Below are 26,912 nucleotides of genomic sequence, written 5' to 3'. Positions count from 1 at the left end.
AAGGCCTGGATAGAGTGGATGTGGAGAGGATGTTTCCACTAGTGGGAGAGTCTAGGACCAGAGGCCATAGCCTCAGAATAAAAGGACGTACCTTTACAAAGGAGATAAGGCAGAATTTCTTTAGTCAGAGGATGGTGAATCTGTGGAATTCATTGCCGCAGACAGCTGTGGAGTACGTCAATGGATATTTTTAAGGCAGAGATCGGGAGGTTCTTAATTAGTATGGGTGTTAGGTGTTATGGGGAGAATGCAGGAGAATGGGGTTGATAGGGAAAGGTAGATCAGCCTTGATTGAATGGGGGGGGGGGGGGGGGTAGATTCGATGCGCTGAATGGCCTAATTCTGCTCCCATGACGTGGTAGATTCGATGAGCTGAATGGCCTAATTCTGCTCCCATGACATGAACATGAACTTGCTTGGTCCTGACGTCAGGGAGAGGTTGTACACAATACTTCACTCCCTGGTGCCAAAGCACACAATCTTGAGATATTCAGTTTAAATGCCAGGCAATTAACCTTTGCAATGTAGTTTTACAAAAGAAGTGGTCCATTTCATTTGCACAGGAGACAGATTCCAAACCTTCAGTTTTACGTTAACACAACTACTCCTGAAAAGCATTAACAAATCGCATAGGCATTCCACGGTAAGTCCGACTAGTTCCATGTTATCCCACTTTCTCATCCACTCCGTACACACGAGGGGCAATTTATAGAGGAGCAATTAACCTACGAACCCGCACGTCTTTGGAATGTGGGAGGAAACTGGAGCGCCCGGAGGAAACCCATGCGGTCACGGGGAGAAGGTACAAACTCGGTACGGACAGCACCCGAGGTCAGGATCGAACCCGGGTCTCTGGCCCTGTGAGGCAGCAGCTCTACCACTGCGCCACTGAGTTACCATTGCACCCTCTCAAAAGCCTCCACATCCTCCCTACAATGGGGCGACCAGAACTGCAAACTGCTCAGCGGTTCAGCAGTAGAGTTGCTGCCTTACAGGGCCAGAGAGCCGGGTTCAACCCTGACTACGGGTGCTGTCCGTACCGAGTTTGTACCTTCTCCCCGTGACCGCATGGGATTCCTCCGGGCGCTCCGGTTTCCTCTGTGCGGAATGTTCACCTTCTCCCTGTGACCGCGTGTGAATTGTTACCCGGGTGCACAAGATAGACACAAAATACTGGAGTAACTCAACGGGACAGGCAGCATCTCTGGAGAGAAGGAATGGGTGACGTTTCGGGTCGAGACCCTTCTTCAGACTCGGGTGCCCCGGTTTCCTCCCTCACTCCAAAGACGTGCAGGTTTGTCGGTTAACTTGGGTTTGGTAAAAATTGTGAATTGCCTCTAGCATGGAGGATAGCGTGAGTGTACGGGGTGATCGCTGGTCGGCGTGGACTCAGCAGGTCCAGGGGCCGTTTCCTTGCTTGTATTTCTAAACTAAAAACCGAAACTAAAATATTCCTATTGCAGCCGAGCCAAAGTCTTATAAAGCTGCATCATGACTTCATGACTCAATGTTGTTAGTCACCCATTTTGAATTCCTGGACAGACTAGCTGCAGAATAATTTTTGCACGGAATTAGATCTGTCCTCACAATAGAAGCTCGGAGATGCCTTGTTACTTGTAGCAGGATGATTAGTTCAATGCTGGTCTTTAATAGGGATTGTGGATAGAGAGCAAATCCCTGCCTACTTTACACGGCCGGCAGCCAGCTATGAACAAACTCTTTGTGGTTTTGTCACCAACAATCCCTTCTGCTTGAAACCAACACTGTCTATGGAATCAAGCTCAAGTTAATGCTCAGTTTCTTTGAAAGAAGGCAGGAGGTCAGGATTGAACCTGGGTAGGAACCTGACGGGCAACCTCTCCACTCCAAGTACGGTGCGTATATATACGATAGAGGTTTATAAAGTCACGAGAGGCACAGATAGATTAGACAGTCAGAACATTGTTTCTGGGGTGAGAGGGTGAAAGTTTAAAGGGGATGTGTGGACCACGTCCACACCAACCAGTGATCACCCGCTCACAATTAGTTCTATGTTATCCCACTTTCTCATTCACTCCCCACACACAGGGGGCAATTTACAGAGGCCCATTAACCTACAACCCTGCATGTCTGTGGAATGTGGGAGGCTAGAACTTTATTCCTTGGAGCACAGGAGGATGAGGGGCGATGTGAAAGAGGTGGATAAGATCATGAGGGGAGCAGATAAGAGGGTGGTGAATCTGTGGAATTCAGAAGGTAGTGGCAGCAGGCTATGGAGATTCGATTAGTAAGGGTGTCAGGGTTATGGGGAGAAGGCAGGAGAATGGGGTTAAGAGGGAGAGATAGATCAGCCATGATTGAATGGCGGAGTAGGCCTGATGGGCCGAATGGCCTAATTCATGGTTCTATCACATATGACCATATGACCTTCGATTTTCCAGCATCTGCAGTTCCTTCTTGAACACAATACCCCAAATACTGCCTCACCACTGTCTTGTCCGTCTCTAACATAACATGCCAACTTCTATATTCAATGCCAGCATTCTTGGAGTGTGAGGGTGATTTTCGGCCAAAAACGTCGCCTCTCCATGTTCACCCGGGATGCTGCCTGACCCACTGAGTTACTCCAGTACTTTGTGTCTATCTTTTCATACTCAATTCTCTGACTAATGAAGGCCAATGAAGCAAAAAGCTTTCTTGACCACCCTGTCTACCTTGGAGGAGCTTGGAGTTAGACTTGCAGCCTAGAACATTGTAGGTAGCAAGGAACTGCAGATGCTGGTTTGTACCAAAGTGCTGGAGTAACTCGGCAGGTCAGGCAGCACCCCTGGAGAAAAAGACTAGGTGATGTTTCCGGTTGAACCCTTCTTCTGACTGAAAGAAGAGGTCGTGGAGGAATGGAATGTGGGGGGGGGGGGGGGGGACTTGAGGTGAGAAAAGGCCTGAACAAATCAGGGCTCTCAGGAGGTCCTGGTTTGTTCTGGCCTTTTCTCACCTCCAATGTATTGCCCCCCCACCCCCACCCCCACCCTAACTTTCAAATCTCACGAGTGAAGTGATTTATCGTCTCACTTGTGCTATAGTTCGCTTGGGCAGCTTCCAACTCAGCGGTACGAAGATAGATTTCTACAACTTCAAGTAGCCCCTGCTTTCCCTCACTTCCCCCCCCCACCCCCACCCTCGCTGTCCTACCAGTTCCACTGCTCCTACCAGTTCCACAGCCAACAATGGGCTATTATGGCCTCCACCCTCCTTGGTCATCTGTTGCCAGCCCCAGATTTGTGCTGGCCATTCCCTACCTCCAGTCACCCACATCCCAATCCCCCCTCCCCCCCCACCACTTTCAGTCTGAAGAAGGGTCCCTGACCCAAAACGTCACCTATTCCTTTTCCCCTAATTTGAGGAAGGACATCCTTGCTATTGAGGGAATGCAGCGTAGGTTCACGAGGTTAATCCAGAGGATGGCAGGACTATCATATGAGGAAAGATTGAAAAGACTGGGCTTGTATTCACTGGAATTTAGAAGGATGAGAGGGTATCTTATAGAAACATATAGAATTATATAAAAGGACTGGACAAGCTAGATGCAGGAAAATTTTTTCCCAATGTTGGGGGAGTCCAGGGCCAGGGGCCACAGTCAAAGAATAAAGGGGAGGCCATTTAAAACTGAGGTGAGAAAAAATGTTTTCACCCAGAGAGTTCTGAATCTGTGGAATTCTCTGCCACAGAAGGCAGTGGAGGCCAATTCACTGGATGACTTTAAAAGAGAGTTAGATAGAGCTCTAGGGGCTAGTGGCATCAAGGGATATGGGGAGAAAGCAGGCACGGGTTATTGATTGTGGATGATCAGCCGTGATCGCAGTGAATGGCGGTGCTGGCTCGAAGGGCCGAATGGCCTCCTCCTGCACCTATTTTCTATGTTTCTCTGTTTTTACAGTGATGCTGCCTGACCTGCTGAGTTACATCAGCACTTTGTGTCTATCCATGGAACATTATAAAGGGGAACAGATATCACGCAGAGACCATGGATTTCAGGATTAGACTCTCTGAAGTCAGAGCGGGTTGGAAACGACTCTGAGCCTGATCATTATTCTTTCTCTCCACATTCCTGCATTAGCATCAAGGGTCGACCTCACACAGAAAGCCCACTGATTGAAGAGGAACTTGAGGCAACTGGGCCCTCCCAGCGTCACGGCAATGAGTAGAAATTGAATTACAATTGCTTCTGTTGTTTGGCTTGTGACAAAGAGCGTGGTGTGTGTGCACTCATTAACAAAGACCTGTCCCACCCCGCTCATTCCTCCTTTCCCCCACTCCCGCCTGGCACAAGATGCAGAAGCTCGGAACAGCTTCTTCCCCTCTGTTATCAGGCTTCTGAACGGTCCTTCCATAAGTTAGGGTACTGGCCGATTCACCTTGACCCCATTGCGGACATTGGATTTTGTCTCTGGAACTGATGTGCTATAGTGCTGAGAACTATATTCTGCACTCTGTATCTTCCCCTTTGCTCTATCTATTGTACTTGAGTTTGATCTGATTGCATGGGATTGTACATCTCATCTGTTGGGATATCGTGCAAAATAAAGCTTTTTTTCCCCCTGTACCTCGGAGAAAGTGACAACAATAACCTTAAACATGACAAAGATTAACCACTGAGTGATTGATTCCAAGATACAGCATGAAAACAGACCCTTCACCCATTGAGTCCACGTCGAGCCTCGACCACCTGTTCACACCCGTTCTATGTTATCCCACCTTGTCCCCACAAACTAGGCACAATTTACAGAGGTCAATTATCCCACAAACCCGCACGTCTTCAGGAGGTGGGTGGAAACTGGAGCACCCAGAGGAAACCCACGCAGCCAGAGGGAGAACGTGCAAATTCCACACACACAGACGGCACCCCAAGTCAGGATCGAACCCGGATCTCTGGCGCTGTGAAGCAGCGGCTCTATAAGTCAGGTTCCCATGTGGTTCTGTCCGTGGTTGGTACCTTTGCCCCCAGTTCTCTGTGTTGCTGCACTGCTTCTAAGATTACATTCAGCAGCACAAGCTCTGGCAGTTAACACGGGCAACGGGCTGAAGGCTGCTGTGATAGGAGATGGGGTGGGGGAGGGAGTGCTTACCTCCGACATGTTCACGCGACCCTCCTGGAAGGAACAGTCCGCTGCGTTCTGCGTGCATATGTGACGGTACTTGCACCAGTGACAGGGGAAGGAGCCATCAACGCAGGAGAGGCAACTGAGGGGAAGAGAGATCAAGAGTGAGATCAACAACCGGTTACGTTTATTATTGTGGCAGCATGTTAGGTTTGTAGGTTAATTGGCTTGGGTTTGTAATCTTGGTATATGTGTAAATTGTCCCTAGTGTGTGTAGGCTTGTGTTAATGTGCAGGGATCACTGGTCGGTACAGACTCGGTGGGCCGAAGGGCCTGTTTCTGCGCTGTATCTCTACAACTAAAAACGTGTACCGAGGTACTGTAGAAAGTTTTTCATTGCATGCTATCTGGTCAGCAAAATGACTACACATGATTACAATCAAGCCGTCCACTGTGAACAGTTACAGGATAATGGGAATAATGTTTAATGCAAGATAAAGTCCAGTAAAGTCCAATGAAGTTCAGAAGTTCTGGGAGCAGAATTAGGCCATTTGGCCCATCATGTCTACTCTGCTATTCAATCATGGCTGATCTATTTTTCCCATTCTCCTGCCTTCTTCGCATAACCCCTGACACCCTTACTCAAAGATAGATGAAAGCGAGTCCGAAGGTCTCCAGTGAGGTAGATAGATCATAGAACAGTGCAGCGCACAAACAAGTCCTTCATAGAATCATAGAGTCACATTGCATGCAGAGTCCAGTAAAGTCCGGTTAATGATAGTTCCACGGTCTCCAAGGAGGTAGATGGGAGGTCACGTCTGCTCTCTAGTTGGTGTTGGGATGGTTCAGTTGCCTGATTACAGCTGGGTCAAAACGGTCCCTGAACCTGGAGGTGTGCGTTTTCCTACTTCTGTACCTCTTGCCTGATGGGAGAGAAGGTGGAGAGGGAGTGACCGGGGCAAGAATGGTCCTTGATTATGCTGGCGGCCTTGCCGAGGCAGCATGAAGTGTAGATGGAGTCAATGAAAGGGAGGTTGGTTTGTGTGTTGGTCTGGGCTGCGTCCACAACTCTGGAGGATGGAGCTGTTCCCAAACCATGCTGTGATGCATCCCCATACATAGTACAGCACAGGAGTAGGCGCATTATGGCACACTATGATCATAGAGTTATACAGCGTGGAAACAGGACCTTCAACACAACTTGCCCATACAGGCCAACATGTCCATCTACACTAGTCCCACCTGCCTGCGTTTGGCCATATCCTTCTAAATCTATTTAAGAAAGAACTGCAGATGCTGGAAAATCGAAGGTAGACAAAAGTGCTGGAGAAACTCAGCGGGTGCAGCAGCATCTATGGAGCGAAGGAAACAGGCAACGTTTCGGGCCGAAACCCTTCTTCAGACGAAGGGTTTCGGCCCGAAACGTTGCTATTTCCTTCGCTCCATAGATGCTGCTGCACCTGCTGAGTTCCTCCAGCATTTTTGTCTTCCTTCTAAATCTATCCTATCCATGTACCTGTCTAAACGTTTCTAAAATGTTGCGATAGTATCTGACTCAACTACCTCCCGTGGCAGCTCGTTCCATACACCCACCACCCCTTGTATGAGAAAGTTACCCCTCAGGTTCCCATTAAATCTTTCCCCCTCTCCTTAAACTTATGTCATCTGGTTCTCAACTCCCGAACTCTGGGCAAAAGACTATATGTTCATCGATCTATTCTCCTCGTGATTTTATACACCTCTATAAGATCACCATTCAGCCTCCTGCGCTCCAAGGAATACAATACAATACAATACAATACGGGTTTATTCGTCACATTGCACATAAAGTGCAAGTGAAATGAATATGTCAGCAGCGATACAATGAGAAAGAACACACAATACACAATAAAAATTTAACACAAACATCCACCACAGCATTCATCACTGTGGTGGAAGGCACAAAAATTGGCCCATCCTCCTCCATTTCCCCCCGTGGTCGGGACCAGAGTCCAGAGCCAGTCCATAGTCGGCTCTTCCCCACCGGAGACCGCGGCTTCAGGATGGTGTAGGCCGCAAGTCGAAGATTTAAAGTCCCCGCCGCAGCCAGAAGCACCGCAGACCGTAGGACCGGCGGTAGAAGCTCCCCTCTAGGGGTGATGGTAAGTTCACGCCGGGCCCACGGTAGAAGTTGGCCGCGGGCCGGCGGTGGAAGCTCCTTCATCTCCCGGGTCCCCCACGAGGGATCCCGGGCTGTAGACGCCATGCCAGCTTGAGCTGTGCAGACCGCGCGCGGCTTCAGGCTTCAGGCTGCCGTGGGCCAGCGAAATGGAGCACTCCCCTCCGGCGAGCCCCAGCGAGGACTCGCCCGCTCCACGCCGAGAGTCCACGCTGTGCCCGCCGCTGAAGCCCCGGCGCGTCTCCGGGAAAGGCCGCGCCGATCTTTGCTGTTAGGCCACGGGGGAGGCGACCTGGAAAAAGTCGCCTCTCCATGGAGGAGGCGACCGAAGCGGTTTCCCCCTCACCCCCCCCCACACCCCCCCAACACAAAACACACAAAGAAACACAAAAAACATACTTTAAAACATACTAAAAAAACAAAAAAAGTTGAAAAAAACGGACACGCTGCTGACAGGGCGCCGACTTGCAGCGCCCTCACCGACCAATAGTGCCATCCAGCCCAACCTCACCCTATAGTTCAGGCCCTCAGATCCTAGCAACATCCTCGTAAATCCTCTCTGCACCCTTTCCAGCTTGACCACAACTTTCCTGTAACATTGTGCCAGGAACTGAACACAATACTCTAAATGCAGCCTCAACAACATCTTAGATAACTGCAACATAACCTCCCAACTTCTATTCTCAATGCTCTGACTGATGAAAGCCGATGTGCTTTTTGACCACCCTATGCTACTTTCAACGAACTATGTACCTGTACTCCTAGATCCCTTTGCCCTAACGTTCACCGTGTAGGTTCTGCCCATGTTAGTGCTCCCAAAATGCAACACCTCACATTTCTCTGTATTAAATTCCATCAGCCATTCCTCAGCCCACCTGGCCAACCGATCAAGATCCTGCTGCAATTCTTGACAACTATCTTCACGATCTACAATACCACCCACTTTTGTGTACGCACAAATACTTTTAGGAGCAAAACTCTACAACTAAAACTGGCAGGGTTGGCTCGAGGGGCTAAACGGCCAACTGTTATGTCTACGGGCTGAGGTTTGTCAGCTGGGCAAACCATTGCCAAACCCCCAGTTGGGTAAGTGAGGGGCCATTTGCTGCCAATTCTACTGCAACGTTGGCAACCCTTGCTGAGTAACCAGCTCCCCAGCCAAACTCAAACTGACATCACGTACTTGGCAAAGGCCTAAAAGCCCTATTAGCTAATTGGACTCTAACTGGAGCGGGACACTCTGCCAAAACATCAATCCTTCTGACGTTGTCTGGATGGAGCAGTGGACTGCGGCCAACAAAGCAAAACAAGACCCCCTTCCCTTCCTCGTCTTCCCAATCCCACCCTAGTTCCACAATTCAATTGGCCCAGATGTCTACAGAAGCCAGGAAGGATTCTGGAGCCTGTAGAAGATTTTGGTTTTCAACTGGCAACACATCAAAGGTAAGTGTGTGTCTGTGCATATACAGTATATATATACACATGCATATATTTATACACACACATGTATACAAGCACACACATAATACACACATGTATATACACGCACACACACGTATACAAGGACCCACATACACACACGCATGTATACACACCTACACGTATACAAGGACACACACATACACACATATATATACACACACACACATGTATACAAGGACACACATACACACACGCATGTATACACACACACGTATACAAGGACACACACATATACACACACACACACACATATATATACATACACACACGTGTACAAGGACACACATACACACACGCATGTATACACACACACGTATACAAGGACACACACACACATGTATACACACACACATGTATATATATATATATATACGGAGTTTATACTTTCTCCCTGTGAACGTATGGGTTTTCTGCAGTTGCTCTAGTTTCCTCCCACCCTCCAAAGAGATGCAGGTTTGTAGGTTAATTTGCTTCTGTAAATTGTCTCCAGTGTGTAGGATAGAACCAGGAAACCCACACGATCACAGTCAGAACGTGCAAACTCCACACACACGCACACACACACACAGCGCCCGTGATCAAGATCCAACCCGGGTCTCTGTCGCCATGAGGCAGCGATTCTCCCAGCCTCGCCTCTGTGCCGCCCTACTGCTTTGGGAACTATGCGGAGATTAGGCAACGGAACTGAAAGCGAGAGGGCATGCAACAAGGGTCAAGAAAGGCAGGTGGACCATTGACAATGCCGCCCGCCCCATCAACCATCTCCTGCCCACTTTGGTCAACACCCAACTGAGGTAGAAGCAGGTCAACCCTCAATCCCGAGCAGCCTCGGGAGATGGGATCTCCGCAAGACACGAGCCAAACTCTAAAGACACAAGGGACAGTAGAGGAAGGATGGTGGAGGGGAGGAATCACTGCAAGCGTTGCGACGAGCCTGGCAGAGTAGCTGGGAAAAAAAGACAGCTCGCTGAAAAGAATCCACTCCGGAAAGGTAATCCGGGGGAGTTTTAATTATTCATAACTTCAGGCTAAAAGAATGAAAATGCACATTTCAAAAGAAACTTTAACATCTTTGAAGCAATTAGTTTGTGCTTTTAATCTCTTAGGCCTCTGATTACACGGTGAACTTTCATTTAAGAAAAGGCACCAGACTGTATCGCTAAATTATAACTAGGAGCAAAAACGGCATTGAAAATAATTTCTCTCCTTTAATTATACTTGCCCCAAATGTAGCAAAACGCATTATCACCAGCAAAAGCATCTACTTGCTTATTTGCTTTAAAGTAAAATGCTGACTTGTTTATTACTATGATTAAAAAGATGGTAATTGGAGATTTATTAATATGCAAATTTATATCATTCTTAATAGAGCATGTTAATTAACATGGAACCTCGAATGTCAGCAAGGAATAAACTTGTGTGTTTTTCATAAATGCAAAAAGAAAATCTGTTAAATTCTCTTTTTTTCTCTTTGTTGTGATAATGCCGTACCCACACAATACCTCCCTCCTTTCAACTCACCCTCCGACTTAGAACACAGATCAGTACAGGCATGTAAGAGGAAATCTCAATCTCCATCTATGGGGACAGTGTGGAGAGAGTGTCCAGCTTTTTGTTTTGGGCACTGACATCTCAGAGGACCTCACATGGTCCACCAACACCGCTGCGCTGGTCAAAAAGGCACAGCAATGACTGTTCTTTCTGAGAACATTGAAAAGGACTGGTCTGCCCCAACAGCTGCTGACAACCTTCTACCGCTGCACCACAGAGAACATGTATGGCATCTCTGTGTGGTATCTCAGCTGCACGGAGGCGGTGAGGAGAGCTCTTCAGCGCGTCGTCCACAGAGCGCAGAAGATCATTGGGACACCGCTACCAGCTTTGGAGGGCATCTACCACACACGGTGCCTCAGGAAGGCCGTCAGCATTCACAAAGACTCCTCACACCCTTGTAATGGACTGTTCGAACTACTTCCTTCCGGCAGACGTTACAAGGCCTTCTACGCCCGCACCTCCAGACTCAGGAACAGCTTCTTTCCCAGAGCTATAGCTGCTCTGAACCAGCCCTGCTGAGTGCCCCCCACCCCCGCGGACTGTCTCCCTCGGATGGTCACGTCGCACAGACACATCTGCACTGTAGTCTGGTTTGACTATTTTACTGTTGTAATATTCTTTGTACAAACCATGTTCTCCGGGTATCTAAACCTAAATTTTAGTAGTTACTTAACTTATGATGTCGGATGGAAGCTGCATACCCAAATCTCGTTGCACTTATGCAATGACAATAAAAGATATTATTATTATATGTTGTCGAGCTGAGAAGATATACAAGGATGTTGCCAGGACTCGAGGGCCTGAGATATTAGGTGAGGCTGTGCATGTTGGGGCTTTATTCCTTGGAGAGCAGGAGACTGAGGGATGATCTTATTGAGATATACAATGTCACCAGAGGAATAGATCAGGTAAACTAAGAGTCTTTTGCCCAGAGTAGGGGAATTGAGAACCAGAGGACATAGGTTTAAGGTGAGGGGGGAAAGAATGAATGGGAACCTGAGGAGTAACCTTTTTATACAAAGGATGGTGGGTGTATGGAACGAGCTGGATGAGGACGTAGTTGAAGCAGTTATTATCGCAACGTTTAGGAAACATTTAGACAGGTACGTGGGCAGGATAGGTTTAGAGGGATATGGGCCAAACGCAGGCAGGTGGGATGAGTGTAGATAGGACACGTTGGTCGGCATGGGCAAGTTAGGCCAAAGGGCCTGTTTCAAGGTTCAAGGTTTCAAGGTCAGTTTATGTTCACATGTACTAGTTAAGGTACAGTGACATTTGAGTTAGCATACAGCCATTCCAAGTGAAAAGCAACAGAATAAAAGTTTACATAAACATCCACCACAGTGGATTCCACATTCCTCACTGTGATGGAAGGCAATAAAGTTCAATCTTCTTCCTCTTTATTCACCCGTGGTCGGGGCAGTCGAACCATCCACAGTCGGAGCGATCAAAATTCCCGCAGCTGCAGATCGAAGCCCCCGTCGGGGTCGTTGAAACTCTCTCCACGGCATGGAGCTCCCGAGTCGGCCTCTCCTTACCAGAGATCGCGGGCTTCACGATGTTAAAGTCCACAGGTCCCGCGGTTGGAGCTTCGATCCCCGGCAAAGGGATCGCAAGCTCCGCAATGTTAAAGTCCCACAGGCTCCCTCGGCCATCGGTCTCCAGGAAAGGCCGCCAACGCCACGATGTTAGGCCGCAGTGGGGACGGAGAGATCACGGGGTAGGCTAGATCACTGGGTAGACTAGATCACGGGGTAGACTAGATCATGGGAGTAGAGTAGATCACTAGTAAACTAGATCATGGGAGTAGATTAGATCACGGGAGTAGGCTAAATCACGGGGTAGACTAGATCACTAGTAAACTAGATCATGGGGGTAGACTAGATCACTAGTAAACTAGATCACTAGTAAACTAGATCATGGGAGTAGATTAGATCACGGAGTAGACTAGATCACGGGGTAGACTAGATCACGGGGTAGACTAGGTCATGGGGCAGAATAGATCACGAGTAAACTAGATCACGGGAGTATACTAAATCACGGGGGAGAAGGCGCTGACAGATAGTCATGGAAATACTCACGACTGATGGACACTGCAGTTGTAGAACACAAAGTCCGTGCTGACAAACTTCTTGCCGGTCTCCTTGGACTTGAGGTACAGCTTCACCACTCGCTTATCTCCTGCACAAAGCAAGTGTCAAACGGATCATTAAACATGGATTCCCAGCGATGGTTAAATTATCAACGTCAAGATCAAGCTCAGCAATACAACCGAGGGAGTGCCCAACTTTCCCAAGGAACCTTCTCACCTTCCAACCTCACGGAAACCCATCCCTCCAAACTCCCATTGGAGCTCACCCCTCCAGCCCAATATTCCCATTGAAACCCATTCACCAGCCCAATATTCAGAATGGAACCCATCCCTCCAATCCCCAACATTCCCATTGAAATATCCCACCCAATTCAACATTCCCACTGAAACCTATCCCTCCGATTCCTCACCATTTCCATTTAAACACATCTCTCCAAATCCTTGTGATTCCCATTAAAACATCCCCCCAGTTCCTCGGCATTCCCATTGAAACTCGTCCCTGCAATCACTCAAGATGCCCATTGAGACCCATCCCTCCAATTCCTCAATATTCCCATTGAAACAACCCTCCAACCCCTTAACATTCCCACTGGAACTCATTCCTTCAGCCCAACATTCCCAGTGGACCTCATCCCTCCAATCCTGCAACATTCCCATTAAAGCTCATCTCTCCAATACCCATTTCATGCATTTCACTGTGGTCACTCATTCTAATGCCACCATTCATGGTGCAAGTCGCATGCCTTCCCCAGCCCATTCGTTTTTCCTTCTGCTGTTCCCCGCACAATATACAATGCCAGAAATTTGAGGTCACCGCAATATTCTTAAAAACTGTCCGAGTCAAGACCTTTCCATGTGCTAACACCACCAGCAAATAAATACAATCATACCCCTGATAAAACCGAGTTTGTACGTTCTCCCTGTGACCGCATGGGTTTCTTCCCGGTACTCAGGTATCCTCCCGCTTCCCAAAGACGCGCGGGTTTATAGGCTAATTGACCCTGTTCAAAATGGCCCCTCTAGTGGAAGGAGTGAATGCAAAAGTGAGACCACTCTGAACGGGTGGTCGATGGTCGGTGTGGACTCATCGGGCCGAACGACCCGTTTCCATGACAATCAATCATCCGTTCGATCACCTGTTCAGACTAGTTTCTAGTATCTTTCAATTAATAACTACTAATTATCAACTGCTCTAAATGTCAAATATCTCTGATGGAGTCAAGTTCTCAAGACAATTTGGTCGATTCAGATATTTTAAGTTTAGTTTAGTTTAGAGATACAGCGTGGAAACTGGCCCTTCGGCCCATCGAGTCCACTCCGACAATCAATCACCCGTCCACACTAGTTCTATCTTATCGTGCTTTTGCATCCATTCCCTACACACTAGGGGCAATTTACAGAAGCCAATTAATTAACCTACAAACCCGCATGCCTTTGGACTGTGTGAGGAAGCCAGAGCACCCAGAGAAAACCCACGCAGTCACAGGGAAAACGTGCAAACTTCGTACAGACAGCACCCGTAGTCAGGATCGAACTCGGTTCTCTGGCTCTGTAAGGCAACTCTACCGCTGCACCAGTTCCGCCCCTTTAGCCGCAATTTTTTTAATACTTATGATTCAAAGAGTCCATCAGATTTGAATTAATAATGGACTTGTCATCATTTGAAAAGAATTCCACATTTCCCTAAACCACTTTGAGTAGAAATCTTTCCTAATTCGCTCCCCAGAGAGCCTGGCTCAAACTCTGACTCCGTCGCTTCTGCCTAACACGACAATCCCCTCAACGGATTGCATCAGCCGACAATATCCTGAACTGAGATCTCAGTGACCTGATTTCTCTCTCTCACTCTCTCTCTCTCTCTCTCTCTCTCTCCCTCCCTGTCTTTCCATCTCGGTGCTTACAATCCTGGGCCCCCTCACTGCACATTCACAGAGTCATACAGTGTGGAAACAGGCCCATCGGCCCAACTGGCCCACACCAGCCAACCAGTCTCATCTACACGTCCCACCTGCTTGCGTTTGTCCCATATCCCTCCAAACCCGTCCTATCCATTGACTTGTTCCTTAAATGTTGCTTCAACTACCTCCTCCGGCAGTCCGTTCCATACACCCACCACCCTTTGTGTGAAAAGGTTAACACTTCAAATTATTATTAATTACTTATTATTATTATTTATATTAAATCTTTCCCCTCTTGTCCTCTGGTTCTCGATTCCCTTGCTCTGGGCATAAAACTCGGGTGTTTACCCGATCTATTCCTCTCTTGATTTTGTACACCACTGTAAGATCACCCCTCAGCCTCCAGCACTCCAAGGAATAAAGTCCTAGCCTTGCTCAACCTCTCCCTACAGCTCAGGCCCTCGAGTCCAGGCAACATCCTGGTAAATCTTCTCCGCACCCTTTCCAGCTTGACAACATCTTTCCTAGAACAGGGTGACCAAAACCATGATAAATCAAAGAGTTTGTTTCAAAAATAATCCAACGCTCTCAAAAACAGGGTCCTCGACACTATACCCCTTCATAGCCCCCCAAATCTTTCATCGATTACATCTGCAAGAATAATTTGCTGCCTTTGGCTCTCGCTGACCCTGGTCCCAACGCACAAGTCCACGGAAACATCTGGAAGACATCTGTGGCAGTACTCGCAATAATTAATTTTTTTCCTTCAATTTATTTCTGTGCAAATATTTCACCCCCAGCGATACGCAGACCATAACATGTACTTATGCAACTCCCCAGGCACCTCAAAGAAGTTATAGTTTGTGATCAGCCTCAACTATAATATAAATCTGAGTTCTTCCAGCAAAAAAAAAAAAGCAAAATGAGTCCAGGGATATTTCCCTCTGAGCATGACACCGACTGCGAGTCAGGACTTTCAAACCAACACCCAGCTTTTGACAGCCCAAGAAACCTCCTCCGTAAACATCTCACGGAGGCCGCCACCACCTCTCATCTCCGTCCAACCTCTGTAGTAGTATCCAAGAGAGAGGTCCACAGTCTATAGTCAGCTGGAAGTTTATTTTTATTTATCAACTCAGAAGGGTGAGACGTTTCCATTAATTCATACTTGGCCCACTCACTGACAGCAGAGTGCTTTAGACCAGACTTTAGAGATACAGCGTGGAAACGGGCCCTTCTGCCCACCACGTCCGTGCTGACCAGCGATCACCCCCCGTACACCAGCACGGTACTACACACTAGGAACTATTTACAACTACCCGAAGCCAATTAACCTACAAACCTGCACGTCTTTGGAGTGTGAGAGGAAACCGGTGCACCCGGAGAAAGCCCACGTGGTCACAGGGAGAACGTGCAAACTCCGTACAGACAGCACCTGTAGTCAGGATTGAACCTGGGTCTCTGGTGCTGTGAGGCAGCAACTCTACTGCTGCACCACCGTGCCGCCCAGCACTTCAAATGCTTTAAATTCATGCCCAGTTCCACAGTGGTGCCCTCGTCATTATGTTTCACATTGTATTTACTCTGTGATCTTTATGTGAACAAGGAATTTCATTGTACCCTAGTGTATACGACAATTAACTTGTCTAAATCTAATTACACTCTCCTCTGAATGAGAAAGCTGCAAAGGTTCCACTGTTCGCATTCCTTTATCCCTTCGTTATCACCACTTCCCCAGCCCACAATGGGCCATTGTGGGCTCCACTCTTCCTTGGCCATCTGTTGCTGGCCCTGATTTGTTCTGGCCTTTTCCTTCCTAAGTCCCACCCCCCACCACCACACTCCCTCTACATTCAGTCTAAAGAAGGGTTCCAACCGGAAACATCACCTGTTTCCTTTCTCCACAGATGCTGCCTGACCCGCTGAGTTACACTTTGTGTCTATCTTCAGTATAAACCCAGCATCTGCAATTCCTTCCTGCACGTGTTTAGTTTAGAGATACAGCATGGGAATAGGCCCTTCGGCCCACCAAGTCCATGCCAACCGATGATCACCCATTCTGTCAAGTTATTCATTATCCCACTCTCACATGTTACACACGAGGAGCCTTACAGCGCCAGAGACCCGGTTTCGATCCTGACTACAGGCGTTGTCTGTATGGAGTTTGCACGTTCTTCCCTGTGACCGTGTGGGTTTTCTCCGGGTGCCCGAGTTTCCTCCCACACTCCAAAGCCATGCTGGTCTGTAGCTTAATTGGCTTCAGTAAAAATTGTAAATTGTCCTTAGTGTGTAGAATGGTGTACAGGGGTATCGCTGGTCTTGGTGGATCAAAGGGCCTGTTTCTGCACTGTGTATCTAAAGTCACTGTCGGGTGAGGAGGGAACGTGAAAGACATCCGGGTTGGAGCAAGTGGAGGCGTAGAGAGCTGGGGTCACAGAGAGAGATGGGGTCACTGAGAGAGCTGGGGTCACAGAGAGATGGGGTCACTGAGAGATGGGGTCACTGAGAGAGCTGGGGTCACAGAGAGAGCTGGGGTCACAGAGCGAGCTGGGGTCACAGAGAGAGATGGGGTCACAGAGAGATGGGGTCACAGAGAGATGGGGTCACAGAGAGAGATGGGGTCACAGAGAGATGGGGTCACAGAGAGAGATGGAGTCAGAGAGATGGGGTCACAGAGAGATGGGGTCACAGAGAGATGGGGTCACAGAGAGAGATGGGGTCACAGAGAGAGAGATGGGGTCACAGAGAGAGAGATGGGGTCACAGAGAGAGAGATGGGGTCACAGAGAGAGAGATGGGGTCACAGAGAGAGAGATGGGGTCACAGAGAGAGAGATGGGGTCACAGAGAGATGGGGTCACAGAGAGAGATGGGATCACAGAGAGAGAGAGAGATGGGGTCACAGAGAGAGCAGGGGTCACAGAGAGAGATGGGGTCACACAGAGATGGGGTCACAGAGAGAGCTGGGGTCACAGAGCGAGCTGGGGTCACAGAGAGAGATGGGGTCACAGAGAGATGGGGTCACAGAGAGATGGGGTCACAGAGAGAGCTGGGGTCACAGAGTGAGATGGGGTCACAGAGAGAGAGATGGGGTCACAGAGAGAGAGATGGGGTCACAGAGAGAGAGAGATGGGGTCACAGAGAGAGAGATGGGGTCACAGAGAGAGAGACGGGGTCACAGAGAGAGATGGGGTCACAGAGAGAGAGAGATGGGGTCACAGAGAGTGCTGGGGTCACAGAGAGAGCAGGGGTCACAGAGAGAGCAGGGGTCACAGAGAGAGAGCTGGGGTCACAGAGAGAGCTGGGGTCACAGAGAGAGCTGGGGTCACAGAGCGAGCTGGGGTCGCAGGTTGGTGACACAGGTGGACGGCAAAACTTACCGTGGCCTCTGGTGATTGGGACGATGTCTTTGGCAGAGGGGGAACGACAGTAGATCCGACCGTCCATAATCCGACCCTCCGTCTCCGTGAAGTCTTCAAAGGAACAGTTGACACCGGTGGAGAGGTCGGGAACGTTGCGGGTTTGTAGGATTAACTGCGGAGAGACGGGGGAATGAGAGAATGGGAGATGGAGGGGGGAGAGAAAGGGAGGAGATAGAGAGAGAGGAGAGAAAGAAGAGGGAAGATAGAGTGTAAGTGATGGAGGGAGGGAAGGAAAGGAAGGAGAGAGGGAGAGGTGGAGGGAGAGGGAACGGCAGAGGGGAGAGGGAGAGGCGGAGGGAGAGGTGGAGAGGTGGAGAGGAGAGGGAGAGGGAGAGGGAGAGGGAGAGAGGGAGATGGAGAGGCAGAGGGAGAGGTGGAGAGGAGAGGGAGAGAGGGACAGTGAGAGAGGGAGAGGTGGAGAGGAAGAGGCAGAGGGGACAGAGAATGGAGAGGGGAGGTGGGAGGGGAGAGAATGTGGCAGGGAGGAAGGGATGAGCGAGGGAGAGAGGGAGTGAAGAGTGTGGGGGGGGGCAATTGGAGATTGGGAAATGTTGAAGAGGAGAGCGGGCGAAAGAGGATAGAGAGAAAGGACGTGAAAGAAAGGAAGAGAAGAAGGGAGAAACGGAGGGGAGAGAGGAGGAAATGGGACGGGAAAGAAGCAAAAGGGGTAAGAGAGAGGGTGCAGGGGAGAGAACATTTTAAAATTAAAATTAAATACAGTGAAAATCTCCCCACTGATGCACAGGTCCTTACTCCGACACTAAGTCACAGTCACTGCCTCACCGATCAGCCTACATTAACCCCTTCCCCTCTCCTCCAGCGCTGAGCATGAGTGACCTTGCCGGAGACGGGCACTCTAGACACCGTCCTCTCCACCTACTGCCTCCGCCAGGGTGTACAAAGCGCAGGGCAGCACGGTGGCACAGCGGTACAGTTGCTGCATTACAGCGCCAGAGACCCGGGTTCCATCCCGACTACGGGCGCTGCATATAAGGAGTTTCTACGTTCTCCCTGTGACCGTGTGGGTTTTCTCTGGGTGCTCTGGTTCTCTCCCACACTTTAGAGATGTACATCACCCCGTCGTACACTAGCACTATCCTACACACTAGGGACAATTTGCTATTTTACTGAAGCCAATTAACCTACAAACCATCATGTCTTTGGTGTGTGGGAGGAAACCCGGAGCACCTGGTGAAAACCCATGTGGTCCCAGGGAGAACGTGCAAACTCCACAGACAGCACCTGAGGTCAGGATCGAACCCGGGTCTCTACCCGCTGCGCCACCCAACTGATTGTTGATTATTTTATTATTGATTATTACATACTTATTTGTGCGTTATTGTGTTAACAGGCCTATAAATCTGCAGCACATAAGAATGTCATTAAAATACAAAGTGCTGGAGTAACTCAGCGGGTCAGGCAGCATCTCTGGAGAAAGTGGATAGATGACGTTTCGGATCGGGACCCTTCTTCAGACAGACTGCCGGGGGGATGAAAACTGGAAGCGAGGAGGGGCAGGACAAAGTCTGGCAGGCGAGGGAGTTTATTGACTGCCAGATGGTTGGACAAAGGCCACACACACACTGTGACACACACACACACACTGTGACACACACCCACACACACATAGACTGTGACACACCCACACCCACCCACCCACACACACACACACACACACTGTGACACACACACACACACACACACTGTGACACACACACTGTGACACACACACCCACACACACATAGGCTGTGACACACCCACACCCACACACACACACACACACACACTGTGACACACACACACACACACACACACACACACACACACACAAAAGGACTAGACCAGTGCGAGAGGGAGGCGGGAAAGGTTTGTGTGTCGGCTGACTTTAGCGGGATGGTGTGAATTACGTCAACTTCCCCTCTCCTCCCTCACCCACCACTTCAAACCCAAAGGAACAACACAAGTGTCTCATAGCCAATCTGGTTCCAAGAGCCCAGGCCCAGGCCCAGCCAATGATGTTCTATATTTGCGGTGGATTCCTGTCAGTGCTCTTGTAATTCATATAAATATTCCACACTAACTTTGGACCTCAGCCAGAATCCTCTGGCTTCAGTGGAAACATTAACTCACACTCTCAAACATGTATACATACATACACCCTCAGATATACTCATTCATCCATGCATTAGGGAAAGGACATAGGGGCAGCACAGTGGTGCAGCGGTAGAGTTGCTGCCTTACAGCGCCAGAGACCCGGGTTCGGTCCTTTCTACAGGTGCTGTCTGTACGGAGTTTGTACGTTCTCCCCGTGACCTGTGTGGGTTTTCTCCGAGATCTTCCGTTTCCTCTCGCACTCCAAAGGCTCCAACGGTTTGTAGGTTAATTGGCTTGCTATAATTGGAAATTGTCCCTAGTGTGTGTAGCTGGTTGGCATGGTCTCGGTGGGCCGAAGGGCCTATTTCCGTGCTGTATCTCTAAACTAAACTAAAGCCAAACTCCACTGGACTGTTTGTAAGGAAAATAATTTCACTGTGTTAACAATTAAGGTATGTGATTATAAAAGTACTATTGACTGAAGAAGGAGTCTGAGTAAGGGTCGCGACCTGCAACGTCACCCATTCCTTCTCTCCAGAGATGCTGCCTGTCCCGCTGAGTTACTCCAGCTTTTTGTGTCTCAGCACTATTGACTGTTGACTATTGCGATCAAGGCGCATCAACACACAGATATTGAGACAAGCCAGTGAGACTCACCAGGACGTCGGAGGTGGTGACGGAGATATTGCTAGGTTGCACACTGAGCTCCACGCACTGCCGCACGTTAGACGCAAAGCGCTGATATTCATTTGCACGGTTGCATTTGTCCTTGCGGGAGCATCTGTGGAGACACAAGAATCAAAGGTCACCAGCCGGCCCCGACAACCAACGCACTACAAACTACCTTGGTTTACACTAGGGACCTTGGACATCGGGCTTTTTCTGCATTAATATCTGAAGGAGCACCAAAGTCAAAGGTCACAAGCTGACGCCTACAACCAATGCACAACAAACTATGAACTTGGACAATAACATGGATAGAATCGGTTTAGAGGAACATGGGCCAAATGCGAGCAGGTGGGACTAGTGAAGATGGAACATGTTGGTCAGCATGGGCAAGGTGGGCCGAAGGGCCTGTTTCCACACTGTATGACTCAATGGCACTCTACAAACTGTCTAGGTTGCATGAGGGGCTTTATAATATTCGATTTATTCATCTCTTTTTGTTTCTTGTATTATATATTGAGCACAGTGTTTACAGTCCTGCCACACTTCTGCAAGGAAGAATTTCATTTAGGGTTTAGAGATACAGCATGGAAACAGGCCCTTTGGCCCAGGCCGGCAATCGATCGCCGGTTCACAGAGGTTCTATGTTATCGCACTTTCTCATCCACTCCCTACACACTAGGGGCAATTTACAGAGGCCAATTAGCCTACAGACCTGCACGTCTTTTGGATGTGGGGGGAAACCGGAGCACCCGTAGGAAATTCACGCGGTCACAGGGAGAACGTGCAAACTCCGCACAGTCAGGATCGGACCTGGGTCGCTGGGGCTGTAAGGCAGCAACTCTACTGCAGCACCACTGCATTCATTGTTCTGTTTTCGATACTTATGACATTTAAACACTCTTAACAGAAGTGACTTAACAAAAAACATAGATCAGTACAGCACAAGATTGGGCACTTCCTTCACGTCCAAAAGACGTGTGGATCTGAAGGCTAATTGGTCTCTATAAATTGCCCCGAGTGTGTAGTTTAGGTGTACAATCTGGGGAGGAGGTTCTGAGATTGTGGGGGGGATAACAAAACAAGCCTAAATCCTCTAAAGAATCTATCAACGTCGGTATATACCTCGGTATACGCCACAACAAACTAAACTACAAAAAACTAATCAAGAACCTATCCATCGCCGCTTTGAAAGTCCAATGACCGGCTTGTAATCTTCTTTGAGGACGTTCCTGTATGATGACCATCCAAGAGGGCCGTCTAAAGACATCCCAGCCCCTCATTCCAATCCATCATCTTTCAGATTGTGAATCTTGTCAGATTGTTGGCACATCAACCCAAACAATCCTGCCCTGGGCTCTTGGCAATAAATCATTTAAACTTGGGAATCAATAAATAGAAACATTTCCTCAGACCACACATGAAGCGACGGGAGAACGCAAAGGCCAAGCAATAAACTCAATGTCACTCTGCTGCTAAGGTCAAAGTTCAGACGCTTCTCTTGTTACTAGGAAGGAGATTGAAGGCTGCAAATGCAGAGCAGGCCTTGAGGAGACATTTTTTTGTTTCACGTGGATGGGAAATTATTTTTTTCCCAATCCAGAGGTTGGAAAATGAAATAGACACGCAAACAAAAAGATGTCAGTTTCAAGGCGGCACGTGGCAAAGCGGTAAAGTTGCAGCTTTACATCGTGGGAGATCCAGGTTCGATCCCGACTACGGGCGCTGTCTGTACAGAGTTTGTCTGTTCTCCCTGTGACCGTGTGTCTTTTCTCCGGATGCTCCGGATTCTTCCCACACTCCAAAGACCTACAGGTTTGTAGCTTAATTGGCTTTGTAAAATTGTAAATCGTCTCTAGTGTGTAGGATAGTGCTCGTGTACGGGCTGGTCGGCGCGGACACGGTGGGCCGAAAAGCCTGTTTCCACGCTGTATCTCTAAACTAATCTAAACCAAACATAGATGAATTTTTTTGCTATCCAGAGGCTGGAAAATAAATAGAAGTGCAAACATAAGGATGCCAGTTTTAGTTTTCGAGATACAGCATGGAAACAGGCCCCACGGCACACCAAGTCCATGCCGACCATCCATCACCCTTTCACACTAGTTCTATATTATTGCACTTTCTCATCCACGAGGGGACACTTTACAAAGGACAATTAACCTACAAACCCACACTTCTTAGTGCTGTGGGAGGAAACTAGAGGACCTGGAGGAAACCATGCAGTCACAGTGAGAACGTACAAACTCCACTCACAGACAGCTCCCGAGGTCAGGATCGAACTCGGGTCTCCCGCGCTGGGAGGTCTCAACTCTACTTGTTGCACCACTGTGTCGCCCCAGGTCAGAGTTGTTTCACAGGAGTAGTTCAAGTAATGCACCGACAGGCCATTCAGTAATCTGGTGTCCATGCTCTGAACAAGCCTCATCGTCTCTTTCTTCTGCCCTCTCTTCATCATCCGATCCCTCTATTCCATCCTCCTACATATTTCTACAAACGCACGCCTTTCAGTGCTATCATTCCCTGTCGGAACGCTCAATAGATAGACACTTCTCCTAAATACCCTGTCAAATGTGTTGATGATTATTTTATATTGGTGGAGAGGGATCCAGTTTTGTAAAAGATTTTAAATGTTTGAAAGCACAATGTTTGATTCCACCTCCAACCTGGTAATTCTGACAACGTTTCAAAGACATTTGGATAGGTACTTGGATGGGACATGCATAAAGGGATATGGGCCAAATGTGGACAGGTGGGACTAGTGTAGATGGGACATCTTGGTCGGCACAGGCAAGTTGGGCCAAAGGACCTGTTTCAGTGCTGTATGGCTGTAGTTTCTAATGTCCACTAATCCAGGCAACATTTTGATCAACTTTTTCTGCACTCTCTTCAAAGCTTCCACTTCCTTTCTTGTAAAGGGGTGACCAGAAATGCAAGTAGATCTTAGGAACCATAACTTTTTGGCTCCATATCAGAGGAAGAATGTGCTGGCGTAGGAGAGGGTTCAGAGGAGGTTTACGAGAATGATCGGGTTAACATATGGCAAGCGTTTGACTGCACTGGGCCTGCACTCGTTGAAGTTTTGAAGGATGAGAGGTACCCTCATTGAAACTTACTGATTAGTGAAAGGCCTGGATAGTGTGGATGTGGAGAGGATGTTCCACTAGTGGGAGAATCTAGGACCAGAGGCCATAACCTTAGAATAAAAGGACATACCTTTAGAAAGATGATAAGGAGGAATTGATTTAGTCAGAGGGTAGTGAATCTGTGGAATTCATAGACACAACCAGCTGTGGAGGCCAAGTCAATGGATGTTTTTAAGGTGCAGATTGACAGGTTCTTGATTAGTACGTGTGCCAGGAGTTATGGGGAAATGGGCTTGAGAGGGAAAGATAGATCAGCCATGACTGAATGGCAGAGTAGATTTGATGGGCCAAATATGCTCCTATGACTTATGAACTCGTGACTTATGACTTTTGGACTGACTCATCAGCTTCATTCTCACGTATTCCCCACTTGCCCTCACCAACTCTTAGTGTTAACTCTTGGCGATCTCCTGCCCCTGCAGATTCAATGGCTTTGACGAGCGCTGTAAATCACGTTAGTGTGTCTATTCATTCTGCCGTGAATAATTCATAGACATCTCCTGTCTAAGCAGAAATAATCCTCTTTAAAACCAAGGCACATGATATTAAGGCATGTCAAGCTCTGTAGAGCGATGGGAAAAAAGCAATGTCACCTTGTTTAAACAGAGAAACAGTCGCAACTAAATAATTAATGTCCCAATTTCAATAATCACAGTTTGCGATGGAGATCGCGCTGCCGTTAAAACTGGGGTGGTCAAACAGAACAGCTGCCCTCGCTTACATGAAGTCGCAAGCTGATTGTAAAGGGGAACATTAACGGGAAGGCTTTCTTCAACTTTATCACAAACGTGGATCAGACGATAAGAGGAAATTCGCAGAGACCGACAATTCCAATGGCAGGCACGGCAGAGATGGTCGGCTGGCTTCCACGTTGCCGATCAACCAGTCTGCTGTAAAGGACTAAGCTCGATGAAACCTGCATTTGTCCTCCACTTACTGCTTATGGATTTTTAGCTTAGTTTGGAGATACAGCGTTGAAACAGGCCCTTCGGCCCATCAAGTCTACGCCGACCATCAATCACCCGTTCACACTAGTTCCATGTTATCCCGGTTTCTCGTCCACTCCCTACACACTAGGGGCTGCTTACAGAGGGACAATTAACCAGCATACACCCATGGCTTGGGGATGTGGCGTGGAAACCAGAGCACCTGGAGGAAACCAACGTGGTCACAGGGCGGGGAGAGAAGGGGATAAACGGGGGGGAGGGGGATAGTGCGAGAGGTGTGTGGATTGGAGAGAGGGTGGTGGGAGGGAATGGGGATGGAAGGGGGGAGGGGGAAGGGTAAGATGGAGGGGTAGAGAGGGATGGAGGGGGGAGGGTGGAGACAGGGATGGAGGAAGGAGGAGGATGGGGAGGTGGGAAGGATTGAGGGGTGTTGGAAAAGGGAGGTGGGAGGGCTGGAGGGAGGGGAGTGTGTGGGAGGGGGGGGGGGGCACAAGGAGCAGAGTACTCACACATTGTGCAGCACACACCAGCCACAGTGGGGGTCCTTGGAGTCCAGGCAACTCAAGCAGCTCCGATACTGGTCGCAGCTCTCCACCGGCATTTGGCTGACCTGCAGGGGGCGAGACACCGGCCAACGTTAGCCCAGCCGCCACCATAATCAGCACCTCCCCCTCGATCAACCCCAGCCCCTCCCCACCCCCCTCCCTGCCTGCCATCCCTCTACCCACCCCCTCCACCCACATGTCTCTCCATCCGTCCTCCCTCCAACTCCCTCCTCACCCACCATCCCCTCTCCATCTAACCCCCCCACATCCCCCTCCATCTCTGTCACATCTACCACACTCTTCCCCCCCACTTTCCCACCCTAATTATACTGTGTATTTGCAACCAAGCGCGGCCTGCAAACCAATTTCCAACTCCGAAATTTCTTTATAAAATGATTCCTTGACGCATTTAACAGCGCTAACGTTGCTCGTTGATCAATACGATTGAAAATAGGTTTAAGCACAAAAACAATCCTAGTCATAATGTCAATACGTCAAGCTAAAGAGCAGAAAATATCTGCAAAATACTACGTTGAGGACAGTGGCGAACGGCTCTCAATAGTAAATTTAAACAAAATTTACTCAGAAGCTGTTAAAATTAGTCAATTTATTTACGAGGTTACTCCAGAAATATTGAACTTAATTCTCAGAGCTCGGGGATAACACAATTATTAGACATTCACCGATGTGATTAGTGGGATGATTTATAAAGCTGGGAAGTGAATCAGGCATCTGCAGTTGGGCGGCACAGTGATATAGCAGTATAGTTGCTGCCTCAGAGTCAGATGACTGTTCAAGAAGGATTCAATCCTGACTACAGGTGCTGTCTGTTCGGAGTTTGCATGTTCGCCCGGTGACTGCATGGGTTTTCACCGGGTGCTCCGGTTTCCCCACCACACTCCAAAGACGTGCGGGTTTGTAGGTTAATTGGCTTTGGTTAAAAAAGTTTAAATGTGTCTAATGTGTAGTGTATGGGGTGATGGGCGGTCGACACGGACTCAGTGGGCCGAAGGGCCTGTTTCCGTACTGTAACTGTAAACTAAAAGAATCACATGTCCATAGGGTGAATTTAAAATCCCTACAACGGTCACAGAGGTTTGCCTGACTTCAGCCCCAAGAGTCCCAAGTCACACACTGATCACTGTGACTTCAGGGACCCACACTGTAGCGCAGCGGGTAGAGCCACTGTCTCACGGCGCCAGAGACACTGGTTCGATCCTGATCACAGGTGCTGTCAGTCTGTGTGGAGTTTGCACATTCTCCCTATGACCCTGAGGGTTTCCTTCGGGTGCTCCAGGTTTCCTCCCACATCCCAAAGACGTGCGGGTTGGTGGGTTAATAGGCTTTTGTAAATTTGCCCACTAGTGTGTAAGGAATGGATGATAAAGTGGGATAACATAAAACTAGTGTGAACGGGCGATCGCTGGTCGGCGTTTACTCAATTGGCCGAAAGGTCTGTTTACATGCAGCATCTCTAAATTAAACTAAACTGTGCCTCACATGTAGGAAGGAACTGCAGATGCTGGTTTACACTGAAGATAAACATAATTGCTGGAGTAACTGAGCAGGAGAGGCAGTATCTCTGAAGGAAAGGAATAGGTGACGTTTCGGGTCGAGACCCTTCTCCAGACCATGCTCACCGTACTTGTGCTAACTCCCCCTGCTTCAAGATGTGTTTAGGTTTCAATGTTTGTGTTGTGCCTCCAAACTTTATTTATCATAAGTTTAATATTTATATCATTTATAATATTGATTATGGATATGCTTATGGCCGCTGCTCCCTCTTCACACTGTGTTTTTGATTTTCTGTTTTTGGATTGAATTCTGTTTT

The 26,912-nt window shown here is 48.6% G+C and overlaps 1 protein-coding gene across 1 annotated transcript in view; it reads right to left on the bottom strand.

The window, feature by feature from the left end:
* The window catches only part of plxna1 (plexin A1), a 232,846-nt gene that overhangs the window by 79,172 nt on the left and 126,762 nt on the right, over window positions 1–26,912 (bottom strand). The window contains exons 5-9 of the mRNA XM_033036992.1: window positions 25,046–25,146; window positions 20,435–20,558; window positions 17,641–17,794; window positions 12,354–12,453; window positions 5,106–5,220 (exon numbers count right to left, since the gene is read on the bottom strand). Of these exons, the coding sequence (XP_032892883.1) occupies window positions 5,106–5,220; window positions 12,354–12,453; window positions 17,641–17,794; window positions 20,435–20,558; window positions 25,046–25,146 (594 nt within the window). The remainder of the gene's footprint in view (window positions 1–5,105; window positions 5,221–12,353; window positions 12,454–17,640; window positions 17,795–20,434; window positions 20,559–25,045; window positions 25,147–26,912) is intronic.

This window comes from Amblyraja radiata, chromosome 18 (genome assembly GCF_010909765.2).
Source record: "Amblyraja radiata isolate CabotCenter1 chromosome 18, sAmbRad1.1.pri, whole genome shotgun sequence".
NCBI lineage: Eukaryota > Metazoa > Chordata > Chondrichthyes > Rajiformes > Rajidae > Amblyraja > Amblyraja radiata.
The sequence above is the reverse complement of the archived record's forward strand: the minus strand, read 5'-3'. Positions and strand labels throughout refer to the sequence as shown.